Raw genomic sequence first — 20,785 nt, forward strand, 5'->3', positions numbered from 1 at the left:
TAAAATTAGAAAATCTGTTACTACACAAAATTATTTCATTCACTAAACAACCTCTGACATTATTCTGATAGTATCTCATTCTTTTTAACTGTTGCAGAATTAAAAATAAAATTTATAGACACATTAGTTATTCATTTCTTTATTTATTGACATTTGGGCTCTTTCCAAGTTTACAAGAGAATGCTACAACAAATATTCTGGAGTCCGTCTCTTTGCTCAGGATTGAGTTCTAGATGTGGAAGATCTGGGTCCAAATCCAGAATCTTCTGAATTTGAATTGATATTGCTAACTTGCACTTTAAATGGTGGTATAAGCTTACAAGGCAGAAAATGCCATTTCTTTTGCATACCTAGTTTTCTAAATCTTTGCTAACATGATAGCTCAGACAGGTTTTACAGTGCATTTTGTAAGGTTTAGTTTCTAACTTACTGATTTTGGTTTCTAGCAATAAATATCCATTCTCAATTATCTCTTAGAATTTTTAATTGCTGCTATTATACTTGTTATTACATTTTCTTTTGCAAAGAGCAGCCCATCAATGTAGTATCTCCTGGAATCTCAATGAAGATCAAAAACAAATTTTAAAGGTCTCAGAGTTTTCCTTTTGGTAATCTCCTACTTGCTTCTTTATTGTCCATATTTGAGTTCTTAATTTACTCATTCCCTGAGTGAAAACAATGTTTATTTAGAAGTAGGATGTGAAAAAAAAAATTCACAGTTTTTAACCTTGATCTAATTTTCTTAAAAAAAAAATGAGTTCTAGCACTTCTGTTTATAATCCATTTCTGCCCTTTGGACTAATCTATCTAGCTCCTATCTCTAAGGACCCTGGTGCCAACTCATGCTATAAGTTGACTGCAGCTGTCTTGCAGATAGGTAGGCAGGTGTTAGGTACTCAGTCCAGACTTTGGGGGAGAGCCAATGAAGGAAACTTATAGCAAGAAATGCTTCCTAAATGGTATTTAATATGACCTAGTAAGACTGATGGAGAATAAAACATGCTGCTTAGAAATCATTAACCATAGATCTAAAGTCCACACAAGTCTTTTTATTCTAATGTAAAAATACAGAATTTTTTAGAGGGAGGGATAACATGAAATAAATCAGAAAACATCTTCACATTAATCAGTCTTTTCATATACTTCAAATTTGTACTTAATGCCTTTCTCCTCCTGGACCTCAGAAAGAACACCTGGGTATCTGTAAAAGAAAAAGAAGTATAATTAATCCCTCAAAAACATAGCTTCCCTGAATCTCAATCAAAAGGCATCAACAGTGATAAAGCAAGGTAAGATTTTTCTTCTTGTAGGTAAGCCACTGTTAAGGTAGACAAATATCAGGCAAATACAATACATATGCAAATAATAAGAAAAAAACCCTACAAAACTATGTATATAAATTTAGAAAATGAAAGTTGTGATTTCTCCTCCTTTTCTTCTGATTCCTAATTCTTTCCTCAAAAACTAACCACCATAGCAGTTCCCTAGTATATTTCTATTCTGTCATCAAGGGAATATGAAAATTCCTAAGAATTCTTTGTAAGTTTTATAGCTGATAAAAATTTCTTATGTAAGCAAAAGAAAATGAAATATAATCTATAGTTGTTTAAAGCAAAAACCGAAGTCATGTGTCTGGCATGGTGACAGATTCTCAATTCCTGTTTAGTCAAGAGATGTGCATCATAAGGCTCTAATTCTGCAATGTATGGCACACTGCAATTTCTTGGCTAGAATCAGGATGAATTCAATCTTTCCTCTTCCCTCTCACTTGACTCTTTACTCCCTTTAGTTTCCCATTCAAAACCCAGGTTGTAACCAATCAATAAATGGGCTAAGGAACTGAAGAGATACTTCACAGAAGAACTACAACTATCAAACATGAAAAGATGTTCAACATCTCTAGTGATTACAGAAATGCAAATCAAAACTACTCTAAGATTCCTTCTCACTCCAGTCAGAATGGCAATCATCAAGAATACAAGCAACAGTAAGTGTTGGTGACGATGTGGGAAAAAGGCACACTCATACATTGCTGGTGGGACTGTAAATTGGTGCAACCACTATGGAAAGCAGTCTGAAGATTCCTCAGAAAACTTAGAGTGGAACCACTATCTGACCCAGCTATCCCACTCCTTGGTTTATACCCCAAAGACTTAAAAACAGCTTATACTACAGTGACATAACCACATCAATGTTTACAACAGCTCAACTCACAATAGCTAAACTATGGAACCAACCTAAATACCCTTCAACAGATGAATGGATAAAGAAAATGTGGTACATACACATAATGGACTATTACTCAGCTTTAAAGAAGAATGCAATTATGGCATTTGCAGGTAAATGAATGGAGCTAGATGATATCATGCTAAGCGAAATAAACCAAAACCCCAAAACCAAAGATGGAATGTCTTCTCTGATAAGCAGATGCTAATCCACAATGGGGTGGGGGGGCGGGGAGAATGAAGGAAATTTAGATTGTGCAGAGGGGAGGAGGTGTGGTATGGGAAGGATGGTGGAATGAGATGGACATTATTACCCTACATACATGTATGATTACACTACTGGTGTGACTCTACACCATATTCAGCCAGAGGAAGGAGAGGTTGTGCTCCATTTGTGTACAATGTGTCAAAATGCATCCTACAGTCATGTATAACTAATTTGAACAAATTAAAAAAAAAGTCTCCTAAAAGCATCTCCCAGTCAATACTTAACAATCCTCACTCTAATTATTCTTTATCTGGAGGGTAACCCAACCCAACCCACACTTATGATAATAATTCACTTTTGTTAATGATAATAAATTCACTTTTGTTTGCTTGAGGGGAGGGAAAGCCTATTATCCCTCCCCCTCAACACACACACTTCTTTTTTCACAACTTAATAACTCGTCAAGTAAAAAAGTACAATGCAAAACAAAAACAAAAACAAAAAACCCCAGGTTGTCAGCTGAAGACTGCTCTGACCATTCTGCCTCCTATCAATATTTTTATGTCACTCTAGATCTTAGTGTGCTTTCTTAGTGTCCTGGAGGCTGCACCCATTTGCTCCAGTGGGGGTCAGCAGCAGCTGTTTAACATTCACTCTGTGAGTGTCCCTGGATTTGCTGTGTGACCCTATCTCCAGGCCTGACTGGTATAAAAAAGGCTTCATTATGGTAAAGAATTCTCATTATGGTAAAGAATTCAGCACTACGCCTGACCCAGTAAGTTTTCCACAAATGCTACCCATTACTACTGGTTTATTTTGTCCCCTAACTATTAGACAAGGGTGATACAGGAAAACTTTTTCTCTCATAATATACATAAACATTGCTCAGTAAAAATAAGCATTAATTTTTGTTAGCTATGTTTTTATTTAGCAACCATTTCCTTAGCTATTGCTGTCCCACTATTTTAGTAGTAGCCTCTTTTTTTTTTTTTTGAACAAATGATTTTTACTAGGCCAATTTTAAACCATAATTTTAGTCTCTTTGAAATGAGTCATGAAGAGTAACATTTACATATTTTTTTTTCATGTGTAAAATTCTCAGGAGTGTCAAGACTGTCAGTTAATAAGACAAAAACAAAGCAGTAAGAAGTTCTTTCTAAAATCATGAATAATAACACTTAAAATGACTGTGCTTTTGGCTGAATATGATCAGTAGCCATGGTATTAATGTAAATCTTCTCTGTGAAAATAAAATTTATTTCTGCTTGTTTCATTTTTCTTTCTCTAATATCTACACATTCAGTCTATTTTAATAACAGTTATAATTACATTTCCTAATCATCATTCCAAACTTTTTAAAGAGCAAACTGTCTGAGATCCACACTTGGATGCTGAGTTCAAGTCTGACAGGATTTGGAAATACCACCTATTTGTTAGGAACCACCCACCCAGAGACTCCCCATTTAGCACCTTCAGGCACCAAGAAAGCCAATAAGTAAGAATCAATATCAGATCTAAACTGACAAAGCGCCACAAGAATAACCCAGAGACGATTTGATGGAAGGTTTAAGAGGTAAACAGAGTTCCTGAAACAGTTTCCCATAAAAAACAAATTGCAGCTAAAATAAAACCAGGAAGCACAGGTGTTGGAGGGAAGGGATATAAAAATACTGTGGACAAATATGCCAGGAACTTGGACAGTCAGGAAGTAGTGGGGTCAGAAGAGGAGACATCAGTTCACCTGAAATCTACTTCCACCTATAAGGTTTTCCTGTGTCAGCTCTGGAGCCAATTACCACTTCTGTTATAGTTTGGATATGGTTTGTCCCTGAAGGGTTCACGTGTTGGTCCTTAGTGAGGTAATATTGGGAGGTGTCTTTATGGACCTTTAACTGGGGGCAGGGGGACAGGGACTACATGACAACGATGACGACCCTTGGTGGGAAGAACTCAGATTAATTAGAAGTATGCCCATGGAAGGGACTGTAGGATTCTACTCTCTCTCTGGCTTCTTATTTTGAGATGTGATCTCTTCTTCCCAAGTGTGCCCCCGCCCTTAGATTCTCACCAGTACTGAGCTGATGCCAGCAGCATGCCTTTGAACCTCCATAACTGTGAGCCAAATAAACCTTTTTTTCTAAAGTTAGCCTGCCTCAGGTATTTCATTATAGTAATGAAAACAGACAATTATAGACTCTAAAGGCCTGTTTTGGTCTTTATCTTTGACTAGGTGGTCACATGGAAGGTTTTTAAGTGGACAGCAAATTCTGTTTGGAGCTCATTAAACAGAAAACTGCTGATATAAAACACTTGGGCCTGCTGGCTGGGTTGGGCCTTCATGTGACAGTCTGAGATAGAAAAATTTCTTCCAAGATGAATGAGGACAGAGCTTGAGAGGACAGGCTAGCATAGTGTGGTTGAAAGAATAATTGCACAGAAAATGACCTATGGGAAAAAAGGCAGCAACAAAGTAAAACCATCTTATTTTGTTAATATTAACTTCTGCTCTTCGGTGTCTACCATTTGTGGCTTTATCTATTTTCTAATTTTATTCTCTTTTCATCTCACAATAGTTCTCGATGTCATTTTTATTTCATTATACTATTGCTTTCTTTTTTTTTAAACCAAAAAGTATGGTGTTAATAAAAGACTGTGTTTGAACTGAAACCTATACAAACACAAGAAAATGGGGGTCCAAACTAAGGGGTTACTGTGGGGAAAAGGTAAAAAGTGATCAAAGCTCACTTTTGGAGAGTAGGGAACGATAAGTTCTCTAATGTAGACAGATTTGGAGAGAAAGCTCTAGAATTGAGCATGGTTACAGACTTTAGGGACAAAGTACATTTACTTCGCAGGTTTCCTTTTTCTCTTCTCCTTGTTTTCCCCTTTAGAAATTCCCTCTACCCCATGTTAAGGGGGCTGTTGTGATGTTAGTACAGGCCCAAAAGTACAGAGGACCATCACAACTTGCAGTGGAAGAGTTTCCTTCAAAGACTCTTCTGAAAAACAACAGAAAAATGAACACTTTCCAGCTCATTTTGTGAGGTTAGTGTTATCCTGATACCAAATCCAGGTGAAGACATAACAAAGAAGCTCAATATCCCTTTTGATTACAAATGTAAAATTCTCAACAAAATTCTAGCAAATTGAATCTAGCAACATATAAAAAGGCTTATACACAATTACCAAGTGAAGTTTATCCCAGAAATGCAAGATTACCATGAAAATCAGTGAAGGTAATATAGTGTATTGATGGTATATTAAATTATTAATTAGCAAAAGACAAAGAACACATGATCACCTAACAGACTTAGAAAGTTACATGGCAAAATCCAACACCCCTTCATGAAAAAAATACTAGATGAACTAGAAATAGAAGGAATCTTCCTCAGTCTGATAAAGGACATGTGTGACAACTCAAAGCTACTATACTTTATCGAGGAAGACTAAATCATTACCCTCTAAGACATCTGATCTTTTCATCTTCCAGATAACATCATACTGAAGTTCTAGTCAGGCAATTAAGCAAGAAATAAAAAAAATCTAAACTAGAAATTAAACTATCTCTATTTGCAAATGACATTATACCTTATAAATAAAATCCTAAGAAATTTACTAACAATTAGAACTATTGAGTTCAGCAAGGTTGTAGGATATCAGATTAATAAACCCAAATCACTTGTATTTCTAAACACTAGCAACACACAGGAAATAAAAGGAAAAATAAAAGGAATTAAACATTAACAAAGAAGTACAAGACATACAACCAAAATTTTACTGACAGAAATTAAAGAGGACCTAAGTAAGTGGAAAGACATCACTGGCTCAAAGTCTGGAAGACTTAATATTGAAATGGTAATACTCTCCAGAGTAACCTACAGATGACACCTATCAAAATCACAACTTGCTTTCTGGAAAGATGGAAAGGTATTTAAATGAAGCTGATTCACACAGTTGTTAGCAGCAAAGAGAAAGGTAAGAAATGAAGAAAAGTTGAGTTCAATATCCATATAATGTGACACTCAGTAATTAAAGCAGAAGAGAAAATACGTAAGGTATGACAAAGTTAAACAATTGATATTTACATAAATTTATAAAAAATTTCCAAATGTAATTTTTCTAAGTAGTCACCTTTGGAGCCTAAGCAAAAGCCTGTATTTCAGCTGCTTAGAGTTCTTATACTTTTCAGTTTTCTTTAGAGTTAAGAGCTCAAGAAAAATCATTCACTTCATTTGATCCAAGGCTATTACTCCGTAGAGTAATAGACTATTATTCTAAAGCTTGGCCATCCATTTATTGACTTTGCTCTGAAGGTTCATTTAGGGGGCATTTCAAAAACAAACTCACACTCAAGGGATAATTACTAGATACAACTGAGAACATCTGAAAGAATGCTCTAAAAGCTGGTCTAAAAGGGTTGATATAATTAATCTTTTTCTCTCTATAGAATATGGCTGAAATGTGCTTTTAAACTAAAAATGTTGTGAGCTTTCAAGATTTAGCAGCCTCATGCTGGAGTCACAACTGCACAGGAAGGCAAGTATAACTTCTCTCCATCTCCACTATTGCTACCACCTTTATCTGAGTCCCCTCAACCTTCATCTGAATTACTAACTGGTCTCCTTGCTTCACTCTTATCCCCCTGCAGTCCATTCCCATAAAGCAGCTAGAACATTGTCACTCTCCTTTCAGACTCTCTAAACCTGCACCCAGTTTGACCCTTGTTGGCCTCCCCCTTGCTCCCACTGGCCACAGTAGCTGTCAAACTCAGGGAAGAGGCCAACCTCATTTCTGCCTCAGCCTCTGAACTAGCTATTTCTGGTTCCTGGAATTCTCTTCTTGCTATTACATGGCTGGCTTCTTCACATTTAGATCTCACTATGGATGTCATTCTTCTGAGAGGACTTCTCAGACTACTGCATGTCTATCATATCCCAATGTTTTAGTTCTCTACCCAACACCTCTTTTGATGACTGTCACTTGTCACTCCCCCTGACTAGAAAGTGTATCTCCAGGGGGTCAGCAATATCATCAGGCCTAGTCAACACTATTTCCCCAGTGCCTAGGACATGTCTGATTCTCCTAGGATGAACTGAATACATTAATTCTAGATTTTATTGACATCATTAAAACCTGAGCATTTCCAAGTATACTGAAGACGTCTAAAGATTCCTAACTTTATCTATATACAATAACACATTCCTACCCTGAACTCAATCTGAAAGAAGAAAATGTTCTTTCCTATAATTCTTACATAGAAAGTCCAAAAGCGCTTTAATAAGAACTTTATACTTACTCTGGAAGAAGTTTATATTTCTCCAAATCAATTTCTGGGAAAAACGTGTCACTTTCAAATTCCTGCATGATCCTTGTCACAAACAGTTTAATATGACCTGGTTGAATCATGGCTTCCTTTGAAACAAAACAAAAAAGGCATCACTTTCCTTAATCTATATCATAAGACATAGACACTCTAAGATTTTTGTTTGTTTTAGTTACGAAAGAAATGCCTTATACTAGGCCTTAAAGACTTGTTTATTACTGCCAAAGTATACTACATAAATACCCTATTCTTAAATCTGGGATCCTCTAAAATGTGCCTTAGTTACCTTAAGAATGGAACTAATCATAATCGATAATTATTATATTCTGGTCTCTAGTTTGCTTATGAGAAATACTTTTTAATTTAAGAATTCAGTTTGGTTGTTTTCCTTTAGCTGCTCTTTTAAGAGTTAATCTGGGGCTGGAGTTGTGGCTCAGCGGTAGAGCACTTGCCTAGCATGTGTGAGGCACTGGGTTTGATTTTCAGCACCACATGAAAATAAATAAAGATCCATCAACAACTAATAAAATATTGAAAAAAAGAGAGTTAATCTGAATGTGTAAGGCCCAGGGCCACCAAAAATAAATAAATAAATAAATAAATAAAGGACATTAATCCAAAGTTATCAAGTTATTTTCCAAAGAAAAACTTACATATGTATATCCATACAAGACAGTACAGTTTCATGTGATCTTGACTACTGAACACCAAGGGCCTACTCAGTATACTCATGTAAAATTTAATATTGCTTTCTTTCCTCAATACAGTAATTTAACATGTCTCTTGTTGCTAACAACTATAGCCTTTTTTGTTAAATGATTTTTCTAACTACTATTTACAGTTCTTTGACAGTTTCTACGGAAAGGATTGCTCTCAAACAAATATCTTAAACATTTTAATAAACAGTTTGAATCCTTTACAGACCCAACAAAGCAATAACGCTTTTTGTGTATTTTGCTTTGCAGTAATAACTCGATTCTCAAACATGTATAGATTAAAAGAAAAAATATTTTTATATGCCTACATACATATGTAAAATTCCAGGTGTTTGTTATTCTTAAAGTTCCAAATAAGGGAACTGAACAAATTTTATTTTGAAAACTTACATTTATATTAAACCATTGTTATCTTTGCTACAACCAAATAAATATTCTTTTTGTGTGTGTGTGTGTGGTGCTAGGGATTGAATCCAGGGCCTCATGCATGCTAGGTAGGCATTCTACCACTGAGCTACATTCCCAGCCCCTAGTAATTCTTACTATACAAAAACAAAACAAAACAAACCAAAAAACAAACAAACCAAAAACCCAGAAAAACTGAGTGGGACACTGTACAAATTTTATTTTGAATACTTACATTTGTATTAAACCATTGTTATCTTTGCTACAACCAAATAAATATTCTATTCTTTTTTTGTATGGTGCTAGGGATTGAACCCAGGGCCTCATGCATGCTAGGTAGGCATTCTACCACTGAGCTACATTCCTAGCCCCTAGTAATTCTTACTGTACAAAAAACAAAAAAACAAAACAAACAAACAAAACCCAGAACAACTGAGTGGGATTAACCAATCACAGCAGCATTTTATGTTCTGTATCAAAGTTGATGGTGTGAGGCAAACTTTCTGTGAAGAGTCAGGCAGTAAACACTTTAGGGTTTGAGGGTCATACGGTTTCTTACTTTTATAGGCAGAAGCAGCCACAGATGACACTAAACAAACAAGTGGGGCTGTGTTCCAATGAAACTTTATTTATGTGGTACTTGGGAAGATCAGCCTGAATGACTGATGAGCAGCTGTGATGAGAGGCACGTGAATAACGCAAATCACCTGAAGGCTTTATTTCCTTATACAAAAGTCATTTTATATACATGCTTTTAAGTACTTAGTGCTTATTAAAAAGTACATTTTCAAGTGATACGATTTGAGTCACTCAAAATGTGATAATAAAATGAACTTGTTTTCTAGAAGAAATTCATATGTGGATGGAAAGATTAAAGAAGAAAAATGTTCATTTCCCCTTATTACAATGGGGAAAAAATAAGAGATTGTGGAATCAGGAACATAAGAAACTGAGAGTTTTTATAATCCCTTCTAAGATCCTGGAATACCTCTTCTTTCTCAAATAATTTCAGTATATATTTTACCCTAAACCCCAAAAGGTAGGGACTGATTTTTCTTTTCCTTCTAAATGTTACCCTTTCAATAGTGCTTTTTTTGGGGAGTGGGGTGTACCAGGGATTGAACTCAGGGGCACTCATCAACATTCTCAGTCCTTTTTATTTAGAGATTTAGAGACAGGGTCTCACTGAGGTGCTTAGTGCCTTGCTGTTGCTGAGGCTGGCTTTGAACTTAATATCCTCTTGCCTCAGCACTATACCCAGGTCAAGAGCCAAAGAATTCTATTTAGTATCCTCATTTTTTTTTTTTTTTTAAAAGCTGGAAGTCAATTTGTATCAGGAAAAAGAATTCTTCTTTAACACACTATTTACCCCCCCTTTTTTTTAAAGAGAGAGAGAGAGAAGGAAAGAGAGAGAGAATTTTTTAATATTTATTTTTTAGTTTTTGGCAGACACAACATCTTTGTATGTGGTGCTGAGGATTGAACCAGGGCCGCACGCATGCCAGGTGAGCGTGCTACCACTTGAGCCACATCCCCAGCCCAACTATTTACCCTTTTGATCCGAAATCATGAAACCCTTCTCTTATGTCCTTACATTAAATGAAAATTATGGAGGAAAAGCTTTCTGCTTTTAACAAATTCATATATATCTAGTTAGTATATATCAACTAGACCCCTACTCTTTTCTCAGTGAGATTTTCATCCTGTAAGAGAAGGTACATAACAGCTTATTTAGGGCATGGGGATGGGGGTGGGGGTAGAAACTAGTACAGTGCAAATGCAAATCTTGGGGAGACATTTAGAATGATTCTTAAGCTGTAAATATTAACTAGTATTTTGAATTGAAAATAAAGTGGTATGTGGGGAGATGTTGTTTAAGGGACACAAAATTTCAGTTAAATAGGAAGAATAAGCTCCAAAGGTCTATCATGCAACGTGATGACTATAGTTATTAACAACCTTATATTGTACTCTTGAAAATGGCTCAAGAATGATTTTAAGTGTTCTCACCATAAAAAGTGAGGTGTTATATATATATGCTAATTGGCTTGATTTAGCCATTCCACAAAGTATACATATTTCAAAACATGTTGTACACAATAAGTAAATACAACTATTAGTCAATAAAAAGAAAATAGACTCATATAGACCAAACATTTTACTTTTACATTTTTATTTAGTTTATGTTGCAGGGACAAAATCAAATAATTCAGAATGACAAAATATCTAACTTTTTTAGAGATAATGTACTGTTTCTTATGCTTATGGCTTAATGTTTCCTCCCAACCTCCCTTTAAATATCAAGAGAACTAAAAGAAAGTAGGGAACATTTCTTTTTATCTGTAGATAACTCTACTTACCTTATAAACAGAACTGCCTCCTACTATCCAAATCATGTCTATTTTACTTGCTAATTCTGGCTGCTCAGTAAGTTTTAAGGCATCGGTCAGACTTTTGGCAAGAAAATGAGCTCCTTGTGGAAGTTCTCTAAAAGTAAAAGAATTACATACAATTTTTGTAAAACCCATCCATATTAATCAAATTATATGAATAGGAAGCAGTGATTATAAAACCAAAATCATCATAAATATGAATCCTTTAAAAAAAAGTATGGCCTACAATCAATACCTACCTACATTTGTACATCTAGGGTCCATATGTTAATCAAAATCACATGTGATATAAAGTCACAACAGTAGTCTCTAAAGTAGTGGCATAAAGAATTGTGAGGGGACATGAGACAACTTTCTGGGGGTTATCTTTTCTGTATCTTTGATAGGGGCTGGGTTACACAGGTATACACATTTATCAAAACTTTAATAAATGTACATTTAAGACTTGTGCACCTCATTGTAATATTTACCTTAAAAGAAAAAAAAAACTGTAGAGAAATACTGAATTCTAGTTAATTATATGTATGAAGAATAGAAGGCTGCAATTAATTTTGACATGCAAATATGAACAAGACAAAATGAACAGATGGATATGTGATAAAGTTAACACAAAAAAATGTTATTCGTAGAATCTAAGTGGTGGTATACAGCTATTTAAAGTTCTTTGTGTATGTTTGAAAATTTTCATAATAAAATATTGGAAAGAGAATGTTTGAATGTAGAAAAGTTTGCAGCAATATTCAAACTGCTAATACCTCTGGGGAGTGGAAAAAAAAAACTTTACTGTTCCAAACAAACAGAAATGGGTGAACTATTTGAATATCAGTTTTTTGCTACTTATATAATTAAAAACCCACAAGGGAAAAAGTTCAATAATTTTACTGTTTATGTGAACTAACAATCTCTCTCAACCTCCAAACCAATTATTGTTTTGGCAGGGAGGAGGGGGTCTAATTCCCTTTATAAATAAGGAAACATGCAGAACTAGGCTTTCATAGTAATTAGATATGGAACAAAAATTACAATTCAATGTCAAGGTCTTAGGCTGGTGCTTTAAAAAGATTACATAACTGCCTTTGAACTAGAGGTTATAACAATGATTAATCAAGAACTAATGGGGATTATTCATTCTCTTGGTTGCATCCTCCCTCTCCTCCTGAAATTTATTTTGCTTATTTCACTCTTTGTCATCTGGTAAAGGAGTTAGGATAGAGCAAAGAATATACTTTGACTCAGGCTAGAAAAAGAAATGGAGACCAGGGTGAAGTTAAATGAACTATCTCTTAAGAAATCAGGGCAGTCATAAGGGCTGAGTTGGACTAGGCTGTTCAGGGAGAAAACTTAGAAGACAAAATTTGGAATTGGAGAAGATAGTCTAGTTAATAAAGTACAGGACGACTGAAATAGTCATGGTGGTTTTAGTAAGTAAAGATGCTGAAGTAAGGATGGATAATAAAGATGGAGTAGAATGGAAAATGGTGATACAGGAACTGACATGAGGAAAAACTGAAAGAAGCATTCTTTTTTTATTTGTGGTACTAGAGACTGAACTCAGGGGCACTTTACCATTGAGCTACCTTCCTGAAACTTCCTAAAATTCTTCATTTTGAAACAGGGTCTCACTAAATTGTCCAGATTGGCCTTGAATTTGTGATCCTCCTGCTTAGTCTCTTGAGTCACTGGGATTACAGGTGTGTGCCACCATGCTCAGACAGGAAGCAGTATCCTTAAAGTGGGTGTATAATAGCAATATGACTTCCAAGGTGTTATAAATGGTTGGTGTGGACCTCAAAGAAAGGGGTGATAATTTTGTGAAGATTTCATTGCCCTTTGTAGTGAGTTTGCAAAAGCAAAAACCTGATTAAGGATTGGTTTCAGATTTACGTTTTAGCAAAGGCTGGAGGAAATGCTTCTGCAAAATGTTGCTAAAACATTAGTTTAGAAATGTTTCACAGGAAACACTAGACCCCTAGATGGCTAAAAAAGAACAGGCAAAAAGTCCAGCTAATGTTTGAGTCTGTTAGTCCCTTTGCAGCACACATTGTAGAAAAGAACAGTGAATAACACATAGTAAACATTTTATATCATGCCTTGTTTCAGTGCTAATTTCCTGCCTATAATCTTTCTTCAAACCAATCTAGATTGGATTTTCCAAGAAGGGAGAGCTGGTATGTAACAGTACATGTATTCTGTGTCAAGACCCATGTGGGTATTCTTGGTATCTTGTTTCTGACCAAGAGTTTTGTGATGATGAAATAATATAATGCACACAGTAGGCATTCCACTTAATATAAATACTAATCTTACGTAGGTACTATTCCTTTTTACAGGTGAGATTAAAGATGAGGGGTTAAGTAACCAATGATCACACAGCTAGGAATTGGTGGGCATGGTAGTTGAACTCCAGCAGCCTAACATTACAACAGATATTTAATGGGTGACCAGGGGCTTTAAGTGCCTGAGATACCAGGCCTGAGACATTGGGATGCTGGGGCTTAGATTAGGCAACCCCCCTACCCCATGTCCTCTGGCCTCAAGCAGCCTTATCTGATTACTCCAGGCTGCTATAGAGACCTTATCCCTTTCCACTGTGCTTGATGTGAAAGATAAGTGCATGGCAGATCAAATTCTGGCCTGATATCTTTGGGGACTGCTGGGATACTACTTAATCACAAAAGCCTCAGGCTAGAATGGTGTCTTATGTAGAATTGAGAAATAATGTTCAACTTGAGACCATTTATACTCAGCCTTTAAAAATTTGATTTCCAACAATTACCAACTGTTTGAAGTATGATCTATCCTCATGTGACCACTACAGATATTTATAGAAATTTATTTTCTGTAAATAATTAAGTGGGGAAAAAAACAGGTTGCAAACTTTTCCCAAGTGGGATTATTCTCTTTCTATAAGTAACTTGTGGAGCATTCCTTTTGAAGAGTTCTGAATCCCTACTATGCTATATCTATGTTAGATACTGGGACAAGAGATTTCAAAAACAAAACAGTAGTCCTGGCACCCAAAAGATCATGATGGTAGTCAAAAGAATTTCTCAGCAGTGGCCATAACATATGAAAAAGACACACAATGAAGATGCGTAGAGGATACTTCAGGAGTCCAGAAACAGTGCATCATCTGGGTTGGGGTGAAGAGGGAACAATGACTCTTTAGCTGGGTGTCAAAGAAGATAAAGACGTGCAAAAGCACAGAGATGACAGACTAATTTAGAAAAAAGTGGGAGTTGAAGAAAATAGTAATTTAGATAGGATGAAATTTTTGTCTCACAATCAAGGAAAAAAAGAACAAAGTGTTATATTAAAATGAAAATGAGGGGATGGGGTTGTGGCTCAGTGGTAGAGTGCTTGCCTGGCACACGTGAGGCACTGGTTTGATCCTCAGCACCAAAGAAAGAAAGAAAAAAATTATTAAAAAAAAAAAAAGAAAAGAAAATGAGAGCATGAATGTGTTCATTGTGATTTTGTTCATGTTAATATTTTCTAGAAGCTATAAATTTACAAGGTGTGGGGGTAGGAACTGACATGTAAGGTATCTTGTGAGCAGAAACTTTATATATAAAATTTCAGTGAACCTTCAAAAACTGTCATTATTAATCCACTTAGTATGTAAAGAAGTTTAGGTTTAGCAAACTTTTAGGTTTAACCTGCTGAAGGCCCCAAAGTTACTAGGTACCAGAGTAGATTTAAGAAGCAAGGTCTGTCAGTGTTTGCTATGCTAAATTTATGAGTTGGAGAGATAGGCTTTAAGAAGCAGAGAGTGTTTTAATCACTAGAAAAGATATGAGAGTGAGATGAAAAATATATATACATGATATAAAATTTAGATAACTTTCATGGATTGAAGATGATTTACAACATCTTAAATCATGGAAGATATTTTGGATTTTTTAGAGATGGTGTCAAGATGCACTGTAGTAAAAATTCTTTACTTAATTTTTGGTACCAAATACTTTAAAAACCTGCTTTGTGTGATATAAATCACAATACCACACAATTCACCCTTTTAAAGTGTAAAAATTGGTGATTTTCAGTATATTTAGAGTTGTGCAACTACCACTAGTTCACAACAAAAAGAGACCTATTAGTAGTCACCCTCTCCATCCTTGGTTCTCTTAAAAAGTCACAATTTGTCCAGAAAGCTTTGGAAAAACACTTTCCCCCATCCCTCATTAACTAAATAGTTACCACAAATAAGTATGTTTGGCACTGAATTGAGGTTACTTAGAGGATTCAATTTCTTTCTGTACTGGGGAGGAGGTTAAAAAAAAAAATTAAGTACCTTTAAAAACTTGCACAAAAAATAGTGGTTTCTGACTGTTAAACTCTGCCCTTTCGTGCAGGACCCAGCAGGTTCTCAGTATATGTGTGGAACTGGCTAACAAGCAGGGAGACAGGAGAACAACAACAAAAAAACCCTAGTAAAATATTTTACTAACTGGCATTACTGTTTCTCTGGTATGCTTGATAATAAAGACTTCAAATTTTCTCAGCCCTAAAAAAAAGTGAAATACACCAAAAAATGTTATATATACATACGTAAGAAGCAGCTAAACCCAATTACATACACCACAGGGGGAATCATAAAAAAAAAAATTAGACTCATCATTTAAGGAGAAATCCTGGCTCAAATGAACATCCTCCCCACTGAGATTTCTTTATGTTTATTTTAGTTGAAGATAGTCATAAATAAACTTGAATAGTATTCATGTTATTAAAAGTCTCTGGGAATGGCAATATACTCTGTGAATTTGGTTTCTATGAAGAAAAGATATCATCAGAATATCCTAGCAACCAGGAGAAGGAATAGCATAAAGACCAAGGCAGATGGCAGGACACATATCAATGTATTTCCCATCATCCGGAGGCAATCAATGCAAACACCCTGGTAAATCTAGTTTTTTACCTATGACATTCTAGGACAGATGTGGCAGAAAATCTCTATGAACCTGAATCTGTTAGCCTATAGCTGTGCAATTTTTTTCTTTCCAGGGTATATTAACTTGGGTAGGCCATAGTTACTGGTTATTAAAAGAGTATTTCAAGTGGTGCTGCCAAGGTATTTTGTAGATGTGATAACATCTGTAATGAGTTGACTTTAATCTGGTTAGGCCTGATTCATCAATTCAAAGGCCTTAAGAACAGAGCTGAAGTTTCCTAGAAGAAGAAATTTTACCTGTGTTGTCTTAGCCCTGGCTAGAGAATTTCAGCCCAATGGCCTGCTCCAAAGAGTTTTGGTCTCACATACAACTGTGAAAGCCAATTCCTTGCAATAAGACTGATATAAAGTGCCTGTATCCATAGTGACTCAGAAGGTTGAGGCGGGAGGATCACAAGTTCGAGGCCAGCCTTGGCAACATAGTGAGACCCTATCTCAAAATTTAAAAAATAAATAATCCTATGACCTGGGAGGCTGAGGCAGAAGAATTGCTAAGCCCAAGGCCATTCTCGATAACTTAGCAAGACACTGCCTCCCCCAAAAAAAAAAAAAAAAAAAAAAAGTTCCATATAGATAAATATTTTCCGGTTGAACCCTAACTGATACATGCAGGAAAGGAATATTATGACCATTATGATCACTGTTGTCAAGCAAGTAGTACCTTATGATACTGCACTCTTTTTGGTAACTACACTATTAGTTTAAGGAAGAATGCTCAACATTTTGATCCCAAACTTTCCCTTAAGTTTAATTTGCATTACCCCTCCACCAAAGCAAAACCATGAGGTATGGAAAATTATTTTGGTAGGTTAGGACCAATGCCACTATCAACAAAAAGAAACAAAATAGAAATCAGGATATACTACATGTGGTGTAAATGACATAGAAGCCACCGGAGATGACTTCATGGGGCAATAATTCCCTACCCTGCTTTTCGCCTAGGCATTTCTGGTGTCAGGAACTATCTACTCCATTGTTAGCAGAAACCAACTAGACATGCTCCCTTCTCTAGACAATCCCTAGAGCCATTTTCAATGCTTTAAAATATTTTACCTTCAGACACGGGGAAATGAACACAAGTGCAGTGATATTCGGGTAATCCAGTTAACTAGGAATAGCAGGGCATAAGATTATAACCACTTTTCGTCCATCCTAAAATTCACATCTTCTTATGTTTGTGTTAAGTCAACTGAAGAGATAGGATAATTGCTTAATTTTGGCAATTCCCAAAACTTGGATATTGTGATTTTATGTGAAACTAGGAAAAAGTTATTGATTACATTGTATAACTGATATTTAAGTTTATTGAAGGTTCAAGGTAACTTGCAAATCTATTACTATAGTGAGATTTAATGTTTAATATAACATTTCAAAGTGTTAAAATCCATTAGTCACTTAAGGAGCAGAATAAGTTGCCATGTGGTGTAACAACTTATTCATTTTCTGTAATCACCTTTGTGATATTAGGTAGCTTCACTAATAGCTACTTTTATACTATTTCATCTTGTCATATACTGGTATGCACTTTAATAAATGGAACATGACTTTCCTGTAGTGACTTTATGTTATAGTACTTACTTGAGTTCTCTACTGAGAACTATATTAATTCTGTCCTTTAAAGGTCGATTCTTTTCAGGAATAGAGAACCAGGTCTTCCTACCCATAATCACCAGATTCTGTTTACCTATAAAATCACATGGAAAGGATAAATATATTTTGGGACTATACATATATTTTTAATCATATACATGTAGATATTTGTCATAGTGACATCTAGTGGATTTGCTTTAAAAATATTAAAACAGCTTTACCAAAATTTACATTTATCTTTCCTAACCTAAATATAGTAATTATTTTCCCCTCAGACTTGACCCAACTTGTATCCAATATTTAATTATAATCAATTGCAACTACGTATGATGTAGTAAAGAGGAAAGATTTTGGGTTGAAGTGTTCTAATCCAATGCATTCTATCGTTATTAACCAGGCATCAATCGGAGTACTCCTCCGTCTTACTTTCCTTGGCTATGAAATAGGGATAAGAATAGTGCCTACCTCTACAATTGTTGGGGGGATTAGACTTAGAACAATGTTCAGCATATGAGTAGTTATCATTGTTGGATAATTACACTATTCATATTTGGGTACTTTGTAGATTTCCATCATCATATTTAAAAAAAAACAGTTCCTTAACAGTTTCCTCAATTTATCTTAAAACAAGTTAAGTTGAACTCTTGCCTTTTCAACATTATACTTCCACAGATAATGCTTTTGTAAAAACCTGATATATATATAGATTCCATTTTTGACTTCTCAGGAGGAAAAAAAAACCTTGAGTCAAGACATTTGGATCAAAGAAACATTAATATTATCAGATCATACTTAAGGATTCTTGAGAGGGATTTATGTCCCTGGAGCTTTCCGCTCTTGCCATTTTGTCTCTACTAGCGACATAATAGCCAATTCCAAGGGCCTTATATCTTTTATTAATGTTATGCAGCATCTGATCCCTCTGACTTTCCTTATTTATTCTGCTATTCCTCTTCCTATACCCACAAATACACGTTTCTTAGGTTTTAAGCAGGGTATTCCTCCATTTTCATATTTTTTTCTTTGTTTATCCTCTTTTCTCCCGTAGCTCAACTCACCTAGCTCTCTCTGAAATTGTCCTGGATGTCCTTACAGACAACTCAAAATCATCCTCATCACAATTGCACACCATTCTCCACTCCTTAATTCTTCTAGTCACTGAGACTCTCCCACACTGAAATGCTGAGAGTTCATCATTGATGCCTTCATGCATCATAATTACATTCCAAATAACTCATGTGGAGGATCCTGTAGCCACTCTCTTCTTCTTTGCCCCAGTTCAGGTTTACCATCTCTCCCAGCAGCTCTTCCAAAGACCTCCTTTGGCCTCCATTTGGAGAGCTAACCTCCAATGTGAAGACCTCTGTTCAGCTGCCAATTTTGCAATACCTGAACTGTACATGTGCCCAGAATTTTTAAAAAAGGGACGCTTAATGAACCTTGGGAACTTCAGACAGATTTTTAGTAAGATTAAAGATCCCAGATTAACGTGAAGCTTTCCATTTAAAACAACATTTGCATTGGAAAACTTCAAGAAAAATCCTTGACAATCCCAATCATTTAAAAATGCCTTCATTACCTTCTACTGAAGGGGTTGTCGTCATTCTTTGGAAATACTTGAATTCATTCCTGCAAGTTAGAGAAACACAGCGTTACTCAAAACATTATCTGGTTGGCTCAGGTTCTAATGCATGACAAACATTGTACTTCACAGAGGGTGGTGTTCTCCAGGCCAGGGACTTTGCCCTAGGCCAGAGCACCACAGGGCAGAGGCCTTGGCAGGGAAGCAGGATCCGGTGGGAAATCAACAATTTGGCTTTGTGCTGTAGCCATGGAGGCCACCTAGGGTCTACATGCCCTTGTCCTTTGGAACTGGCTCCAGTTGGCCAGTAGGCCCCTGTGCGTCCCCGCCCAGGTGACTAGATTAAAGCCAGTGAGCGCAGCCTTTATACCCTCACCTCCAGCCCACCTCCAGCCCGGCTGATACCTGAGCGGGGGCCAGGGCAGGTCCCCGTTCTTGCCGATGCCCATGTTCTGGGACACGGCGACAATGCAGTTTAGCGGACGAACCATGACAGCAGCAGTGATCACCCAGCTCCCCAGCTACACCCGGATTCCGCTCGGATTTTGGCGCGAAATGATAGCCACTCCGCCCTCTCTGTCTTATTTGAGGAGGCAAGGCCCCGCCTCCGCCCCGCCTCACGGCAAGGTCGCGGCGTGCTCGCTCCCGCAGACTCCCGGGAACGGCGGCGGGCTCGCGCTACCGGCTGGGCCCTGTAGGCGGGCCACCACTACCCGTCCTGCAATGTCTCGGCGGAAGCCTGTATCGGGCAGTCTTTCTGCAGCCGGCCCAGCCCATGGGAGACAAGCAGTTTTGAGCCGATTCTTTCACTCCACGGGAAGCCTCAAATCCACTTCGTCTCCCACGGAAGCCGCCGCGAAGGCAAACCACGGCTCCGCAGCGCCCTCAGCGTCCACCGCCCAGCCTCATTTGCCGCCGCTGGTGGTGGGTTCGGTCCAGGGTGGGGCGGGGCCATCGGGTGGGGCGGAGCTTGTGAGAGGAATAGGAGGAGGTGGCGACCGTGCGCGAGAATCCCCGAGATGATGGGGCCGGAAGAGAACGGGAGAGGCGGGGCCGGGGAAGCAGAGGCTGGGAAAGCCCAGCTGGGTCCACGTCGTGGTGTGGCTGAGATTGCATTACCTCTTTTTTTTTTTTTTTTTTTTTTTGCATCACCTATTTTGAGGGAATAGATTTGAGGCCAAGGTCCCTCTGGTTGTTAAGAGGAGACCTGAAGGGAATTTCCATTCTGACGAATGGAGAGTGCCAGTTGGTCTGGCATACTTGTGTCTTTTAATTCTCCCTCTTTTCTTTCCTGGACTGATGTTTGAAAAGGGGCTTCTCTCCACACGCTTGGTTGGTGACTTTAAGAAAGCTGCTCATATGTAGTTCTTAGGACTGAACAGCATTGCTGAA

The 20,785-nt window shown here is 36.9% G+C and overlaps 2 protein-coding genes across 2 annotated transcripts in view; one reads left to right on the forward strand and one right to left on the reverse strand.

Annotated features, from left to right (window-relative positions):
* Positions 1-1,029: 1,029 nt before the first annotated feature.
* Dhfr (dihydrofolate reductase) lies at positions 1,030-19,884 on the reverse strand. The gene is made up of 6 exons (XM_077800457.1): positions 19,799-19,884; positions 19,391-19,440; positions 17,800-17,905; positions 11,238-11,364; positions 7,730-7,845; positions 1,030-1,201 (listed from the first exon to the last, which is right to left on the reverse strand). Exons 1-6 carry the CDS (start codon positions 19,882-19,884, stop codon positions 1,123-1,125), a joined length of 564 nt encoding a protein of 187 aa, XP_077656583.1. The 3' UTR covers positions 1,030-1,122.
* The window catches only part of Msh3 (mutS homolog 3), a 192,179-nt gene continuing 191,228 nt past the window's right edge, over positions 19,835-20,785 (forward strand). Inside the window, exon 1 of the mRNA XM_077800452.1 lies at positions 19,835-20,317. Within this exon, the coding sequence (XP_077656578.1) occupies positions 19,835-20,317 (483 nt within the window). The remainder of the gene's footprint in view (positions 20,318-20,785) is intronic.

The sequence above is a fragment of the Urocitellus parryii genome, chromosome 1, assembly GCF_045843805.1.
Source record: "Urocitellus parryii isolate mUroPar1 chromosome 1, mUroPar1.hap1, whole genome shotgun sequence".
NCBI classification, from domain to species: Eukaryota; Metazoa; Chordata; class Mammalia; order Rodentia; family Sciuridae; genus Urocitellus; species Urocitellus parryii.

Excerpts from the sequence above, each read along its gene's own strand:
- Dhfr (XM_077800457.1), bottom strand. The coding sequence starts at position 19,884 with ATGGTTCGTCCGCTAAACTGCATTGTCGCCGTGTCCCAGAACATGGGC. Across the intron at positions 11,365-17,799 it reads GTTCTCAGTAGAGAACTCAA|AGAACTTCCACAAGGAGCTC; the intron begins GTAAGTACTATA and ends TTTTACTTTTAG. Across the intron at positions 1,202-7,729 it reads AAATATAAACTTCTTCCAGA|ATACCCAGGTGTTCTTTCTG; the intron begins GTAAGTATAAAG and ends TTTCTTTTACAG.